Source organism: Nilaparvata lugens, chromosome 1, assembly GCF_014356525.2.
Source record: "Nilaparvata lugens isolate BPH chromosome 1, ASM1435652v1, whole genome shotgun sequence".
NCBI classification, from domain to species: domain Eukaryota; kingdom Metazoa; phylum Arthropoda; class Insecta; order Hemiptera; family Delphacidae; genus Nilaparvata; species Nilaparvata lugens.
In genome coordinates, this window is record NC_052504.1 from 28,053,660 (window position 1) to 28,071,704 (window position 18,045).

General features: G+C 32.6%; 2 protein-coding genes across 2 annotated transcripts in view; both read right to left on the reverse strand.

Moving 5' to 3' along the window:
* Positions 1 to 394: 394 nt before the first annotated feature.
* LOC111056882 (zinc finger protein 652-A) lies at positions 395 to 9,325 on the reverse strand. Its single transcript, XM_022344291.2, has 5 exons — positions 9,132 to 9,325; positions 6,306 to 6,386; positions 4,676 to 4,762; positions 3,907 to 4,059; positions 395 to 3,491 (listed from the first exon to the last, which is right to left on the reverse strand). The coding sequence occupies exons 2-5, from the start codon at positions 6,330 to 6,332 to the stop codon at positions 2,640 to 2,642; spliced, it is 1,119 nt and encodes a 372-aa protein (XP_022199983.2). The 5' UTR covers positions 6,333 to 6,386; positions 9,132 to 9,325; the 3' UTR covers positions 395 to 2,639.
* Positions 9,326 to 11,564: 2,239 nt separating this feature from the next.
* LOC111056878 (mitochondrial carrier protein Rim2) overlaps positions 11,565 to 18,045 on the reverse strand; it is a 45,530-nt gene continuing 39,049 nt past the window's right edge. Inside the window, exons 5-6 of the mRNA XM_022344288.2 lie at positions 16,431 to 16,644; positions 11,565 to 13,630 (exon numbers count right to left, since the gene is read on the reverse strand). Coding sequence (XP_022199980.1) covers positions 13,395 to 13,630; positions 16,431 to 16,644 — 450 coding nt within the window. The 3' untranslated portion in view covers positions 11,565 to 13,394. The remainder of the gene's footprint in view (positions 13,631 to 16,430; positions 16,645 to 18,045) is intronic.

Genomic DNA, 18,045 nt, shown 5'->3' on the forward strand with positions numbered 1-18,045 from the left:
GGTTTGTACAGCACATAGAAAATTTCAATATAAATTTGTGAAATTTTTCTTAACTGTCGGGTGGAAAGCAAACCAATCACTTTTTACAGTATAAGTTATTAGATGGATTCACTCATCTAGCATTCACTTGATTTGACAGTAGAAATATGGATTCACTTCAAATTGAGCCAGTCATAATATTTGAAAGTAATATATAGCCAACATGATAAAAAGATTTCCTCAAAAGAGTGGATTTGTTTGTTGCTGGCAATGGAGCATGAAGTAAATCAAAGGAGTAGACAGACCTTTTCTCTATTTAATATCAATTCCAATTATACATAAAAATATCCAGCTATATCAACAGTTCGTAATTATTTATCACCAATTTAAGATTAAGAAAAAATAAATCTGAGAAGCCTAAAGAAAAGAAAGATTTTTAATGGATAACATTCACTTACAGGAATAATCAACAGCAAGTAGAAGATAAATATCAAGAAGCTCATGTCGAATTTAATTATGATAAACTCTAGAACAACAATCTTATATAATTTATTATCTATATATTAAACATCTTACGAGTTGCCTAGAGAGATATTGACACATAATATAAATACCCTGTTTTATATACTGACATATTACATGTCAAAAAAATCTAACAGTTTGAATGTAGTGGACACTTTCAACTATTCTATCAAGGTTTGAATCAAGAAGAGGAATACATCAATGTAATGTTACACCACATTCAATCCATCAAATATCACTAAGATTCAGTGAAAGTGAATCAATTATCCCTATACGAATACTCATGGAACCTAACATCCAAAAATGTAGATAAGTTTTATAAAAAATTGCAATTCTTCTTAATTGTGCAGAAAAGGATATATCTAACGCCTAAAAAAATATGGTGTAATGTATTCATTGACGATTGACATTAACCTATATGTGACAATCATGGAATCGTTTGTACCTAATGAATTGTTTTTTCATAAACTAGATTCCGACACTCGATGATGACTCAACTTTGTCATAGATAAATATTAATCTCATTTATACTCTTACAACGAAGTTTCTATTTGAATTAATGTAATATATTCAATAGCTCTACAATACATAAAAATATGAATGAAAGTGAAATTTCATTCTATGCAAACGCTTACGTTAGCAGGATATTGAGCTCGACAATTACCTCTCGGTAGTAGGTAATAATTGATAAGGATAAAGAGCGTGGTCTGAGCATTTTTAATGTACTTATCGCACTTGAAGTTTCAGTCAGCCCTGAATGAAACTGAAGTGTCAAACAAACTAACAGGCGGAAAGTCATTCAAAAAGACCAAGCTATTCATTTTAGGTGGGACATTTCTTCCTGAAGTTAACGATTAACATAAATCAACCAATCGCGAGTTTACAACCTATACTTTCAATGAAAGAGTAATTAAATATTAGTTTCATATGAAGGTTGTGTTTGATCAATTTTATTCATTTCACAATTCATCTAAACTGTGAGCTCATTTTCATATTGAATATTTGATAGAACTCATTGTTCCATTGACAGCTTTTGTCGATGTCAATAAAGAGTACAAAAATCACATACAAACAAAACTCTATAATATTATTATCATAAAAATATTTGGAAAAATATAGATTTCATGATACAAATTGTGATAATATGATAGCTTAATTGTGTACTAATATGTAGGAAAGTTCTTACTTTGGGAAATTGGAATCTTAACATATTTTGAGAATGAATTTTTGAGATCATTTCAATCCAATTGTAAAAATCTTGTTCCAATATTATTGACTAGAAAGACATCTCCAGTAGGCTACACAACATTTCGGGTTGATAATTATCAGGCTAATATTGTTGACGAAATCAAAAAGTTTCAGATTTGAAAATTGGGTCCCATATTTAAAAATATTCCTAAAAGCTAATCGATTAATACATAATTTGAACACAATAATAATTGGAACAGTAAATAATAACCTCCTGCTGTCTACTTAAACTTACTAGTTGAGTAGTGTATGACACAAAGTAGTAATATCAAAAAGTTCTTAATTTCTAATGAAACATCGATACTGGAGATATTTGATATTTGACACATAATGACTCATCTAAGTATTAACCACCAATAATATCAAATTTTATTATTACACCTTGAAACTAAACAACCTAGAAGGAAAATAGCTCCGTGCAAATAAAACTGAAATTTGAAAAATTAATTATAAGAGAATTAAGATAAAAATATAATGATAATTCTACAAATTTTCAGTATATAGTATTTTGCATATCATCTACGTAATAATATAATTGATTTAAAAATACTTTATATAAAATACACATAGTGTAATCTATCATTTGCTAAATATAAGCTCCAATAATACACTGAGAAGAAGCTTTCATCTACAAAATTAATGCAAAAATGCAATTAAAATTAGAGTGAATTTTAAAAATATTTCTACAAAATAAATCAAAATTATTATAAATCTGAGAAGAAACTTGTTCATTAAGGTATACACCGAACATCGAGAGTTTTGAAAACACCGATTAGAGTACATGGAATACGATTGTGTAGATGAATAAATTACAGTTTTGAATGCAGTACCGCTAATAGCAGAATATGCTCTAGGCTAGGGAAACAGAGGTAGCAGAGGGGGGGGGGACTCTAGTGGAAGAGTGCCATATGCTTGTTGAGGCTACGCTTGTGGTAGAGATTGATGTTGCAGATGGTGCAGGTGAACTTGACCCCGTTGTGGTGCAAACCAATGTGCTGCTTGAGCTGGATGCGCCAGTTGAAGCTCTCATCACAGATGCTGCAGACATATTTGAGGCCCTTGTGCACCGAGTCGACATGCACCTTCAGCGTCGACTTCTGGCTGAAGACGCGGCTGCACATGTGGCAGTCGAACTTGACCCGGTTGTGGATCGACTCCACGTGGATGTTGAGGTGGCCCTTCTGCGTGAAGCTCTTGCCGCACACGGTGCAGTCGTACTTGAGGCCTTTGTGCAGCGAGTCCACATGCAGCTTGAGGCAACTCCGCGAGCTGAACTTCTTGCCGCAATCGGTGCAATGGAAGCGCATGCCCTTGTGGCATGAGTCCATGTGCGCGCGCAGCGTTCCCTTCTGGTCGAAGCTCCGGCTGCAGACGCTGCAGTCGTGACTGCTGGCCATCGGCTGCTCGGCCTCCTGCTCTGCCTCCTGTTCCTGTTCTTGTGCCTTCTTGTAGGCCGCCAAGAAGTTCAGGTAGCTCAGATACATCAGGTGTCTACTCAGTATACTACTTCCCATCATCATAAGCTCGTTCTGTCCAAATACACCTAAATTAGCATCACAAATACTCTTACCGCTTTTATAAATATCACAGCTCTGATTCGATAAATTCTCTGGTTCGCTATGAGTTCTATTCAGACCATGAAATGTACCACCGGTACTGGAATCGTTATCATCCTCATCATTATCTCTCTCATTCACTTGCATATTACTTGAGCCTCCTCTCTCGCCTCCTAAATATTTGCTCTGGAAAAAATAAATCAATCACATTTTAGAAAGAATGACTGGAAATGAAGTGAGATGATCACATATAATATTGTTAACATAATCCCTCATTTTTTATAGCAACTGAAAAACAATATTGTTCAAGATTTAGTCAAAGTTAGAAACACCACTCACAATATAGTTGAAGTAAATTTAAACAACTTCATCACCATTTTGAAAATAATGAAACGAAAATGAAATGGAATGAAATGAAAAATTACTTTATTAGGCGGAGTTAGGACTTTTAAGTCCTCTCTACCACTCAACCTCGAATAATCAATATAATCAATGTCATAATCAAAATAATCAATGAAATCAGTTGTATTATCTAGGAATGTGGTGTAATAATTAATATAGAAGTCAGTAATAGGATTTGGCTAAGTAATCAAGTCTTCACCTTTTTGAGCATTAGTGGAAGATGATTGTAATTCTCATCAGATTCCATATTTGTGGCAGACCGTCCAGCTTCTCCTTCAGCTTCACTGTCACTTCCATCTACATCTATTGGTTCTTCCATCGCTTGGTCAACTGCTTCCTTCTCCTCCGACACCTATCCAAGTAGAATACAACATTCAGCTTTGCATGAGAGTTAAAGATAAGAAATATTACATCATGAGACTTGACATAATCCATAATAATGAGCAATATTGAATGAATCAATACTCGCAAGTGTTAAAGTCTCAAAAAAATTAGGAATTCTTGGCATACTTATCAGCAATGATTCATTCACTCATCAAGAGTGTTCTGATGTAGAAAACAATTATGAAGACGAAGATAAAAGTTATCTTTCTTCAATGAACATTGAGTAGTTCATATGAGGAGCAGAGTGTAACAACATCATACAAGAAATCAATAAAATTGATCAAACTTGTCCCAACTAAAAACTATTTTTCTGTTGCACCAGGAGACTGTCATGTAGTGATAAAATGTCATAGTGAAGGTGAAACAAAATTGTCGAATCAATTTTTGAACTATTTTTTTTCACTTAACTATTAGCAAAAATAACTAAATTCAAACATCTAACGGAAGACACACAAGTAGGTAGAAAAATTTAAAACATATATCGGAATATATCTGATTATAATTGAATTACCAAAATGTAGAAATAAATACAACTCAACAATGAGTTAATTAATCTATCAGACTATCAGAGTAAAAGTTCTTACCAGACGCTTTCTCTTGAAAACGGTGGTGGAGGAATTGAACTCATCTTCAATATTTCCATTGAGGCGATGAGTTGAATTCAGTTGAGCCTGAAAAATTAATTGATTCATATTACTATTAATTCTTCAATTGAAATTCAAATTGCATAGAACTGTTTCCAATGAATACCTAGACTGAGTAGGAAAGAAAGAATGTGTTTCAGGAACATGGGAAACTTTTTAAGAAAAACATTTCACTTAAATATTGTGTAATTTTTTAAAGGTTGAAATTCGAATGTAACATAAAACTACAATCTCAGATTTTATGTTGGAAGTGAATGACAATATTCTTACTGAATACTCCATTTCAATAAAATTACAAGTACCCTTGTAAGTAAAGTTATCTAAAACATTGAAATCATAAAATTACCAGAGGTAGATTTATAAGTTTGCTCCAGCTTTCTTTGTAAATGTTCAGTCATTTGAATAAAATATTACTGCTGGTGTAAATTCAAATTTAGCTTTTTCAGATCAGAATCAAACAGAATTATTAAACTGGTACTGAAAGTATACTGTGAGGGATACCTTGAGATTATTCAAATGAACACAAATGAATTTAGGACTGAAATCATAAGATGCGTAAAACATACATTAACTATTCATAGAGTCTTGGAGGAGTATAAAATACAACGAATGCAATGCATTAAACATGCTTCTATTTCTGTAGTGGCATTTTTGTTGAGAAACTTGGCAGATGAAAAATCGTTATGGTATGAGATGGACTTGGAAAAAAGATACATAATTAATGTCTTCAATAATGAATAAGTAATTTTTAATGCTAAGGATAATCCCAACTAGATTCATTTTAAAATATGTATCCATCAGTAGTATAAATTGATGATCTTAGGAATAAGAGCTTATAGTTTATGCTAATATATTTGCTTTGTGATATTTGCTCTTATATAGGTACTTGACGATGTCCATGTATTTGTGTAAAATGCTCATGAAAATTAAGAATGAATTGAATTGAGTTGGAATGGGAGGATTCTGGAAAGAACGATAGGTCGGCTTAGTTTAACAAAGCATAAAATTATATTCAAACAGTCTTATACTTGACGTCTGAAGTGCTGTCTGAATTTCTTCAAAAATTATATGAAATAAATATATATAATATATTTTGTCAAGTCTATTGAAGTCTCATATACAAGTCACAAGGCATATCAAAATTCCTTATAATTACTTGCAGTATGGTAAATATAATTATGTACCTATACTATAGGTAGGTCCAGTTACACATCTACCAAATTCTGATTTTTTTCTCAAAAACTCCTAATTTATTTTGTTTTTTAGAGCTTGCAAGTTATCAAACCAACAAACTATAGAGTGCGGTTCAGTGTGAATATAAATCAATATGAATTGCTGAAAATAGTGAGAAGCTTAACTTTAATATAAAAGAATCATCACTGAATAAAACTTCTAAAATTTTAAACAGTTCTGTATTAATATTATCAGCTGAACTTTAAAAGAGAAACCTTGTAAAATTTAACAATAAATATAATACTGGGACATGAGCATAAAGTGTAGTCTGGTCAGTTGAAACTGTCCCACAAGTTATAAAAATAAATAGTTATAAAAATAATTAAACAGAAAGTACCTTTTCTCTATGTAGAATTGAATGCATATTCAATGGATCTTGAAAGTGACAACCTGCATAGTCTGCTTCATTCCAGTCAACCTGTAGTCAAATTAAAATATTTTCAACAATTCTTCCACATCTGAGAGGCACATGCCTACTTCAAACACACAAAAGCTAAAACGTTATTTTAATTTGACTATCCTCATTTTTATTTGAGTCGTTATTGTTCAAAGTCATAAGTCAATCAAACACTTTTTACTACCAGGTAACCCTTGCTCCGCAAGAGTCTAATTAAAAACTTAACAAAATAAGAACTTGAATAATTTAAAATAGGCCTATCACAATCTTCTGTAAATTAAGAATCTATGTGCAAAATTTCAAGTTAATCAGTCCAGTAGTTCAGACGTGATGATGCGTCATTCGTGTATTTCCTATCCCGGTACGTGTACAAGCCGATTCTTTCCTTTATTATATAACTAGCCGGCAGGCTCGCTTCGCTCGCCATATCCGTCAAGCCAGGGGGCTCCGCCCCCTGGACCCCCGACTAGATCATCCAAAAATGAGATCAGCGGGCTCGCTTCGCTCGCCTGCATGTAGACCTCAGCGGAACCTCTGTACCGAATTTGAACGTATTACTGTATGTCAATTTGATCTCGAAAAACACCTGTTACTATATCGGCGTATCTTTGGCGAACAAAATTCTTCCACCTCAGCTAAACCTGTGTACTGATTTTTTTTTTTAATATATTTCCATCAATTATTGAAAAAGGTGAGGAAACGCAGAAAAGCTGAGAAAACGCTAATTTTGGCTAATTGGATAAATTGGTATTTAGGAGGTCCTGGATAAATGCATTTCAATCTTCAACTTGGTGCCAACCTAACAAAGTCAACTCAACTTAATGCCAACCTGACAAAATTTCAATTTAGTTACCAGAACAACTGTTTCGAAGAGGTACTCTCTCTAGATTATAGTTCTATATTAACATATGGTATGAACATTTCAATTATAATTTTAAGATATTGGAATAAGAAGAATATACATGCTAAAAGAACTTTAAACCCTTAAAAACCACCCTTAGAGTTGAAATATCGCCAAAAGATTTCTTAGTGCGCCTCTAAAGGGCCAACTGAACATACCTACCAAATTTGAACGTTTTTGGTCCGGTAGATTTTTAGTTCTGCGAGTGAGTGAGAGAGTGAGTGAGTCAGTCAGTGAGTGTCATTTCGCTTTTATAGATAGATAATCTTTTAAAATTGCATTGATTTATTACATTTTAAAAAAATGAACAGTTTAAATACCTTTAATCAATTTTTAATATAATTTTTCAGTATGGGTCATCAAAATGCTGATCTAGCTTCTAATTTTCTGATGATAACGTAGACGTAAGTTTTTTTTGTTAGGCTGTCATTTTTATTTGACTTTATGGAAGAGCTCGAGTCACAAATAATATTCTATTTTTCTCTCAATTTTTGAATGAGAATGACACGCCACATTTATTATTTATCACATTGTACTATTTATGTTGCACGTGTCCATGATTAGATGTGCGCTTAGACTCCTGTTTGGATCTCACCTGTTGCATCGCTAAAAGCCGCTTATAATAATTCAGTAGTTGAATACATAGTTCTCAAGATACCTAGAATACATTCTAGGTACATTGATAGTTCTACATTTTATATAGTGCAATATAACCGTAATTTCAGTACGGTGACCATCATTAGGTCAATCGAAGACACCACCTATAAATCCATAATAAATTACAGTAAAATATATTTTAAACCAAACACCTTTATTTTAAAGCTTCAAAATAGCAAATAAGAGAGTAGGCTACCGGTAGAGAAAACTATACTATAATATTACTACTAATACCTACTACTAAATGCTGTATTCTGTGCCACCGGTATTCCCTAAACAGAATAAGAAATTGAGATGTCCTGATCAAATAAGATTCAAACTCACTTTTTTACGTTTTTTATGATTAAAAAAATTATGATTATATGGCCTATTAAGATTTTTTCAAATACAAGAAAGTAATCATTTTTATTCGTAAATGTAGGTAATATAATAATAAATCAGGCCTGTATAATTTCTGAAATATAGGAATTAAGTTATTTACACATTAATTTACGTATTTATTTATATAAATACAAAAAGCACCTAGGTCAAATATTTATTCCAAATAACTTCTATGTCTTCAATTTTTTAAAAGCCTATCGATAACTTAGACTAGGCCTATCTACATGTCAATCAACCTGCAAAAGATTTATTTATCTATATATTGGGTACCGTATTGTATATTAAAAAAATATTTCAACAAGGTTTAGCTTGAGCCTACTTTTTTCAATTATTTAAATATCAATGAAAACCTATGAACCCCATTATAGTGAGATCTGTATAAGTAGATAAATTACCGTACGGATATCACTGTCAAATATTATAATCTAAAAATAACAATTCTGATGAATCGTATTCCAAGCTGCAGCAGTAACATCGTAGCTCTCGGCATACGGTACGTAATTAAATAAGATATAATAATATGCTATGAGAAATGAATTAAGTACGGTTTAGTTAGTCTATGATCATATTATTAAAACGACAGCTTTCTCCGGCATCAATTTCTTCATCACAAATGATTGAGTAATCATTATTCTACGAATTGGACCAAATGAATCGAGTTCACACTTGACAGGTATAAAATCGAATCCCATATTACATTTTAATAAGATCACGACGGAATTCCCCTGACTTTGTATTCACAGTATTTGTAAATCAGATAATATATTTAGCTAACTACTATTTACAAGCTAAGGCATATTTTAAACTAAATTAATGCATGTACGAACCGGCTAGATAGGAAGATAAAAGCAGATAAAATTTCCAACAGCAGACAGGTAATGCCATGCTCCATTTTACACCTAGCGTTTGCGAACTCCCGTCTACGTCACGATTTCAGAGAATCGGAGCCCCAGTTCCAGGAATTCAGAATCTATTTCTGTAGAATTAATGCAGCTGGACCGCTGGGATATCCCAACAGCTGACTGTACAATGTTTTTGAGCCAGCTGATATACTGTCCCAGATTCAAAGCTGTACAGGTTATAAAAAAATGCGTATTATCAGTTTTAAGAAGAAATATTATGATTCACTTGATATCAGAAATAAAGAAATCCATTTTATCACAGAAATATTCTCAAAATATAGTTCTTCAAATAATTTTCACCTGCAGTCGGATGTGTACCATAGCTCTGTGTATTCAAGTCGAGTAGCCTTGCTATTTCAATTTTCCAATGAAATTATTGAAAATACGGTTGAAATAAATCTGAATTTCTTTTTTATTTATTAATTTAAGAAATGAATCATGATTGATGATTCTTATGATCAGTCTTTACCAATAACATTTGGGTGGGTACCAACATTATTTTTTCGATATCCATACCAAACTCAACCATCGATAAGAGAGAATCGCAACGAAATATCGATATCTTTGCTATCGAATCATCGATACATCATCAATCAGTAGCCTTTCGTAAATCGTAGCTAGGCAACTCTTGAGTTTTTGTGAGGTCTACGCAGTTATAATGGCAGGGGCGAAAGATAGGAGAACAGCGTTGACGATTCTCTGCCTGTCACTGCCTTCTTTAGAAGAAAGCTGATATCGGATATAATATTAACAGTTCATTCTTATTAAAAATAGTAAGGCCTACCTATACCTATTATATTTTATTCGTCAAGAAATACATTTTTCTGTGATTTAATAATAAATTTTCATAATTGAAATTAATTAAATTTCTAAATTGTTTTAAAAACTATCTCACAACATATAGTGAGGTCCACGTTATAATGACAGTATTTGATCAACTTTGGTTTTGCTATCCTTGTCTTTCATTCAACAAAGCCGGTGGTACTAACTTATCCTTTGCTTGGTCCACAACGACGCAAACTATTTTTTTGACAGGGTAAAAATATAATTACTTAATGCAGAGAATCGGCATCGCTATTCTTCTATCTTTATCCACTGCCATTATAACGTGGAACTCACTATAGTAGAGCTATAAAAGAATAGAGCTATCTGCTTTGTCAGATGATAGAAAAGGATAGCAACACCAATGTTACTGTATATAGGCTAATGGGCTAATCAAATACTGTACTGCCGTTATAACGTGGACCTCACTATAGTTAGTCTTGATAAATACGGTAGTCATTCGTTACTCACGAGTAACAAAATAGCCTTTATAGCTTGTGTCAGGTAGCCTATGTGGGCTCGTGGCTGACATTCTGTAGTTTTACATCCCAATGCCAGTTGCAGCCACAGCCTACAGGGTCAAAACATAGATAGTGGAGCGGAGAAGGTTTAAATTATGTATGTGTCTAAATTTCTCCGCCTCTTTCTACCTTTGCCACTCCAATCTATTGTTCTGACACATTTGAATACCTACTTACTGCACTTTATTTCCAAGACTCTCAACTACCTTCTCTGATACCCTCTACCTTCGGCGCTCTGCTATAATTTTGACCCTGATTTTAAAAACTTATATATTCAAATTAAACAACAAAAAGTATGTACCTAGCGGTATTGCAATTAACGTGAGTTCGTTTTGGAAAACTATCATTTTAATTACATTCCCAATTTTTCAATACTGTTACATTTTATGAAATAATACATTGTTATATTATTTATGATATAATAAGGTACTTTGTAATGTGTTAAAAACTTGGAGAATGGTATTTTGATACCAAACTGAGCTTGGTGCCAAAACGTATTGGAGCGTCGAAGGTAGAGGGTATAGTGTTGGAAAGTAATGCATGTCTAAATGTCTCTGCTTCCTTCTGCCTTCTATCCTACCATTGCGCTCCACTAAGTTTCGACCCAGTCTTGGTGAAGCGTGGTATTATACGCTCAGATAAATTTAATACCTTCAAGGCAATCAGAAAATATTTTTGATTTGAAGATATATGAAAGTTAGTAATTTTGCTGATTATCATCCACTACAATTTTGAGTCACAAAATGTTTACATCAAAAGCAGTATTATATAATTGATCAATTTTATTTTTTATGTCAAGATACTTTATTGCTCTCACCGAGAAAAGAATTGATTGAGTTAAACGATCCAAGTATTGTTGAAGTTAGATTGGCACGGACACACAGGGTGTGTTTTGCGTTTTGAGAATCAGCCAATTGGAGAGATTCCTGTCCTGTCGTGCCGTGCCGACTCGTTTGAAAGAACGCCTCATGGATCCCTTGGATCCGGGATTTGAAGGGTTTAAGAAAAAAGAGAATTTATTTTTATTTTATTTATTTTAAATAACCTGTTACATAATATTCTATGTATAAATGTTATTTCAATTATTATTCTATACAACAGTCTTTTTATACTACTTCTATAGCAGAGTCTCAATCAATCGACCTTTAAAATGTATTGATATTCCTATTACTGTACTTTTATATGTTGTGGCAATAAATCTAGCTATATTGTGGTTCAAGCAACACTGAAGCTTTGATTAGTTTAAAATTAAGTTTGAATAATCGCAAGTGGGTAAATAGGTAGGCCTACGTGATAAATGAGTCTTGATAATTTCAAATGAATGATTTTGCTTCGAAAATCACAAAATAACATTTTAAATTATAACTATTTTAAACTCAACAATATTGTTCTCGAGTGTACATAAATATGACTGTATTGATCAAGTTATTAATTAATTTGAATACAAAATAGTAGCCTGGAAGCACTAGATAGTAACTGAGAGTCTAGAACTACAGAAATTTACGTAGTTTACAACTGCAGTATATTTTATATTTCTCTATGGCAATTCCTCTTTTACAGTAAAAAATTGAACCCTCCAAAAAAATCTAGTTACATTCTCAATTATGTACGTAAGATCAACTTACAATTTGTAATGTGGTAGAAACATCATATGTCTAAACTATGTGTGATAAGAAATTTCAATGTTCACCAACAAATGAATCAAAAGAATATAGTTAACTACAACTGGATTGAATGATCAAGACTCCACTGCCTCTCTGCCTCTCCTAAATACAAGACTAGCCATGACAAATTTGTGCGTAAACAGAAAAAAATTGTATCCAACCAACCTTGTCAAAAGGACGAATAAGAATATATTGCTACTTTGGAATATAGTCATGGTTATGGAATCGAAATCTATTAAACCTAGTGCATTTGATTTGGAGTTAAGAAAAATAAAAATCTATTTTTCCCAACTGTTCAGATTACCATAAAATTTCATTTTTTCATTTTCTAGTCGTTATACATGCTAATTGAACTGTGATTTAGATAATGATCATCCGATCAAGAATTAATAAATTTTTCTATACAAAAACTAGTTAAAGCATTAACTATTTGAATCTGTAATGGTTTCTTTCCCATAAATTATTTTGCTATATGACGCCTTATATTATACAGTAATACAATGCCACAAGAGTTTAGGCGAATTAGTTCTAGATATTTAGAAAATATCCATACTTCTTCTAAACAGAATCTCAAATCGGATTAATTACAAGAATTGATCGTTAAAAATGAGAAAATGAATAAGAAAGTATTTCGATAAGTGGTACAACACCCGAATCAATTTGTAAGCGCTTTGACAACTCTTGTGCTACTTGACTATTAAGGAAATTGTCATATTTATTAGAACACATTTTCTCATGGTTTAACAGTGTTATATTACTATGTGTAATCTAGTTTACATATACAGGAAATCTAAAAACGCAACTAATAACAAAATATTCATTCAGAATCCATTTACTGAACATCATTGAAAACACTTTGCCTATTTTTAGAAGATTATATACTTCCTTCGGTACAAAATATAAATTCAATATGATAATTTTCAAAAATAAAATTCCATTTTCAACAATTAACAAAAACATGACTTAATTTATCAACGCGCTCCTTCAAAATTATTATAATCTGTTATACAAAATATGTCAATATAAAAAGGTGAGACGACATACGAATACAAACAATTTATAACAAAGCACAAGCCTTGAACATGTCACATCGTGAAGACGCGTTTAATGGATCGAGCAACTATATGAGCGTATTCTAGGTTTGAAGGCTTCTTCGAAAATACGGCAATATCACAGATAGATCAATGATTATCTCTAGAGTAAAAGTTACTGTTGGCATCACAATAGGTGGTGAGGACATAGACGACGGCCTCGTAGGTGGCCATCATGATGGCTGTGTTGGGGATCTGTCGGATGAGCTGGGTGGCCAGGCCCCGGTACACCCCCCTGTGCCCTTCCTCCTTGAACACCACGCCCAGAGTCTGCCAAAAGCCGTGGTACTTGTTGCCTTCCTCTCGCAGTCGCGTCCTAGCCACTTCTGCAACAAATCACCCTTACATTTATTTTGAGAAAGGTTTTCCCAAAATTAAGCACGATTATATAGATCAATTTTAATTATAATGTTCATAAATTTTAACTCACAAAAGGCTATTAAAGACCGGAACAGGCAATCATGTCAAGAAGAAGGCGTTGGATTCCAAAATAATCCTCATCCATGAAATCCCATTTTTGGCAAATCAAGAAAAACTTGTAGAATTGTATTGAGAAGGAGGAGCATTTGTGTTTTGATTTCAAAAAAATTAACTTTGATTAACAAATGGTCATCCTGTCAATTTTCAATATTTACGAGCAGAAATGCAATTTAAATTTGGATGAACGTCGTTCTGGAACAAGTCGTTCTAGAAGTGTGATGAAGCTTGTTTTGAAACATCCATTGCTGAATGAAGACCTTTTTGGATGGAACATACTGGGCAGTAGATGGGGGAACAATTTCGATCCTTTTTCCGTTTTTTCTTGAAATGGAATATACATATAATGGAATAAACAATATTCCTGACTGAATGGATAATATTTCTCCAAAAATAGATAAAGAAACTGACAGCTTACGCTTAGTTCAGCTCAGAAATTATGCTTCTTTGTTCACTACCACAGTACCCAACTACTCTTGTTTTGATGCCTGGATTGCTGCTAACAATAATATTTATTTTTAATCCCAGAAATACTAACCTTATATTCTATACAATAGCATGATTATTATCTAGGAATAGAAACTGGAACCGATTCGAAAAATAGGTTGTCAAACCGAAAGCAAAGGATGAGGTACGCTGTGAAACAAAAATTGCTGATGAGCCTCAATTTTAGCATCGGATAAGGATCGGTTTGGAACTCATTTTCTTTGCAGGATAAGGTCTCATTTGAAACGAAAAGGAGAGTCGATGAGGATTGGTTTTGAACAAGTAATTTTCAGCCTCAATTTAGAATGGGATAAAAATTTTCTGGAACTTGAGAATAGTTTAGTTGTGTGCAGGGCTGCCATCTTTATAAGCTGGCATCAATAACTCAATTTCCGATGAGGAACGATTCTGAATCCAACGCCTTATCATTCATAAGATTATTTCTTCAAATTTTAAATTTGAATCTAGCTTTTAGTAAGGATGTTTTTGTTGTATGTTTAGAAAAATAAAGAGTAAGTAGTGAGTTTGATATTCGATATCTTTCATTAGGCCTACATGATTTCTGTACATGAATTAGTAAAATTTACAATAGCTGTTGATACATTACTTTTGAATTCCATCACGAACTGCGATTATTGATTTACTGTAAATCTTTCCAGGCAAAAGATCTCGTCAATGTTAGTAGCTTTATACATCAAGTTTTGTCAGAACTGCACTGCTAGTCATTATTAATTAATTATTGAGATATTTCTAGTGAGCTCTAAGGACCAGTTTCCAAGCTCGGGATTTAGCTAAGTTCTAGACTTTTTAAACAGCTGGAGTCAGAAAATTGGCTTTCCGAAACGGGGCGTAGACGTAGTTTCTCTTTATTTTATTTTGTGTTAAATTTTCTAGTTTTTGAAATTTATTTTAAATGTGTAACGTCTATGCCCCGTTTTAGAAAGCAATTTATCTGACTCAAGCTGTTTAAAGTCTAGAACTAAGCTGAATCCCGAGCTTGGAAACTGGCCCTTATTATTCTATTAATTCTCTCTCTACATATTGATTTTTTTTTTTGTGTAGTTGAGAAGTTGATATTGTGGTAATTATTCATATTGAATGAAAAAGACTAAGAAATTGTCAAAAAACCACTGATTTATTGATAATTAGAAAGACCGGTTTCGGTTATTACACCATTGTCAATCTCTGATAAACAGATCTCAGTTTATCAGAGATTGACAATAGTGTAATAACCGAAACCGGTCTTTCTAATTATCAATAAATCAGTGGTTTTTTGACAATTTCTTAGTCTTTTTCATTCAATATTGAATAATATTCGTACATTATTTTTGATTTTCTCGAATAAGTTTTAAATTCTCTAGTCTAAATTGTAATATTACATGCATTAATAATATTTGTAAAATTTAAACTTATTCCATTAAGTTGTAAAAAATGCTACTGCTGCTTGTTAATAATCATATTATTTTTATTATTCATAATTCATTATTTATTGATTCAAGATACACAATTCTCAATTAAAATAATTGGGGGAGGACCAACAGGCACACCCAAAATTGTTCCTTTGCCGAATTTCGATTCATATACAAGTCCAGAGAGAAGGTTATGTTTTTTCTTGAACTGTGTGTCCAATTTACTAATCAAACACTTACAAAAATAAATTCAATTTTAGAAGGATTGAAAACCAAATTACTTTCATGAAATTATTCATAAAATATTAATTAATAATCTGAAAAATGTTGATCCAAAAATCAAAAACAAACTTTTTCACTGCTGAATAGTCATGAAAGCTATGACATAATCAAATTACTGTCTCTCTCAAATACACCCTTTCAAATTGTCTTCATGATTATTAATTAATGAATTGAATGGGGTTACAGCATCCCAGGCAGCTTACCTTTCTAAATTAACTAATTTTTATTTTTTAATTCTTCAAATTACTTTCAATACTGAGCTTCCTATACTTCCAAAATTCTGGATATTCAATCCAAGATCAACTCTACTTCTAACTCTAACTCTAAGAAATCGAATCTACTTAATCCTCTTGCTTACTTTATTAGGTTATTAGTAACCTAATGCTATCACAAAACTTTGCAACTAGAACTAGGTTATTCATTTCTGTCTGTTTCTGATGGAGAAAAAGACATGTCATTGTGTCATACTTACCATGAGGATAAGCTATACACGAGGCAACAGTCTTTGAAATGGCACCGGCAATCATGAACTCAAGAAAGTCTCTTGACGTTTTTGTGTCACCCTCACTTGTCGCTCGCCTCATCAGCAACTTGGCCTTGATCGCTTCGTAGATTACAAAATGTACAACTGTCTCTGATATGCCCCAGTACGAAGCTGTGATACCTTTGTAGAAACCTTTGATACCCTGGAAAAAATGTAAAACAATGTTATTGAGAAAAAATAATTATTAGCTGTTCTTGAAATGAATAATTTATTTAAAAATATTTAATTTTAAATTCAATTCGATTGAGGTGTTCTAGAAAAGCATGAGTTGAATGTAGAATATTTCCGTCACTATCAGACTCCTTAAAACTTGACCACACATTGATGAATTTTTAAAAACACTAATCAAACAAGGAGAACCATATTATCAATATTTCAACTTCAATTACTTTTACTTCATCCAATTCTGCATATTATGTTTCTACATAGATCGCTTGATCTAAAATACGTTCTAATTAAACTGAAATCTATCTCGGGTTAAAGTAAAATCAAATTCAAATTACTAACATAATAATCGACTGAATCTACAACGCTATCTTCAAAAACAGTCAAACAGTATCTTATAAAATGTGTGCATTTTTCCATTATTCTAGACTTACTATGAATATTATTTATGAATATCATATATAACTAAAATTTTCGATTTGTCAAGCATAGGGCCAAAATCGAGGTAATCATTTGGAGAAGGCCAAAACAAAATTCCAGATCTACGAAGAGGAATTAATAACAGTGATGCCAAAATTATTATTTTCATCTATTATTATCTATAACTTCATAAGAGCTGCCTGATTTTATTAATGAAACAAATTTATATCAAGTTAAAGAGAAAGAGAAAGCAAAAATATTGTCTAGATCTACTCACAAGAAGTAATTACACTGGTATAGAGAATCATGCCGAAATTATTACAATCGACTAAACTACCAACATTTCCAAGTCAGATAAATGTCTCATTTATATAGTCTCATCAGTCAGATATTATATTACATTGTATCATTTAATAGTCATTAAAAACATTATAGTCAAATTCTATATTAAAGGATCCAAGCAAACTATTATTAAATACAATTCAATAAAACAATAATCCTAGCTCTACCTGGGTTATATAATCGCCTGGGAAGAACATTTTTCACAGTCAAAACTGTTCATTTTTCAAAAATACCAATAAAAATAGCGTATGTTAAGAGTTTTTATTCCATGCTCAAGAATGTTTTATGGGAAGAGAAGCTTAAACAGGATGACATTGGTTATGGAGACGTTATCCCGCACTTCCAAGAGGTCGCCAGTACGTACTACATAAATATACCGATGAAGTACGGGCGCGCGAACTACTGAGATATATATTCCCTAGACTGGACCCCAATTGTAAGCTCCCGCAACTCCGCTAGAGGCTTCACTGTTCCCAGCTTAACCCAAAGGTTCAGGTGACCTCCCATATTCGAGAGCCTTCAACTGAACTTACAGCCATAGGCTAGCCTACTCCAAGGGACGGATACTACTCTAGGGACTGTAGGTGATATGGTTCTCCCTGGTTGGCGGCTTTTC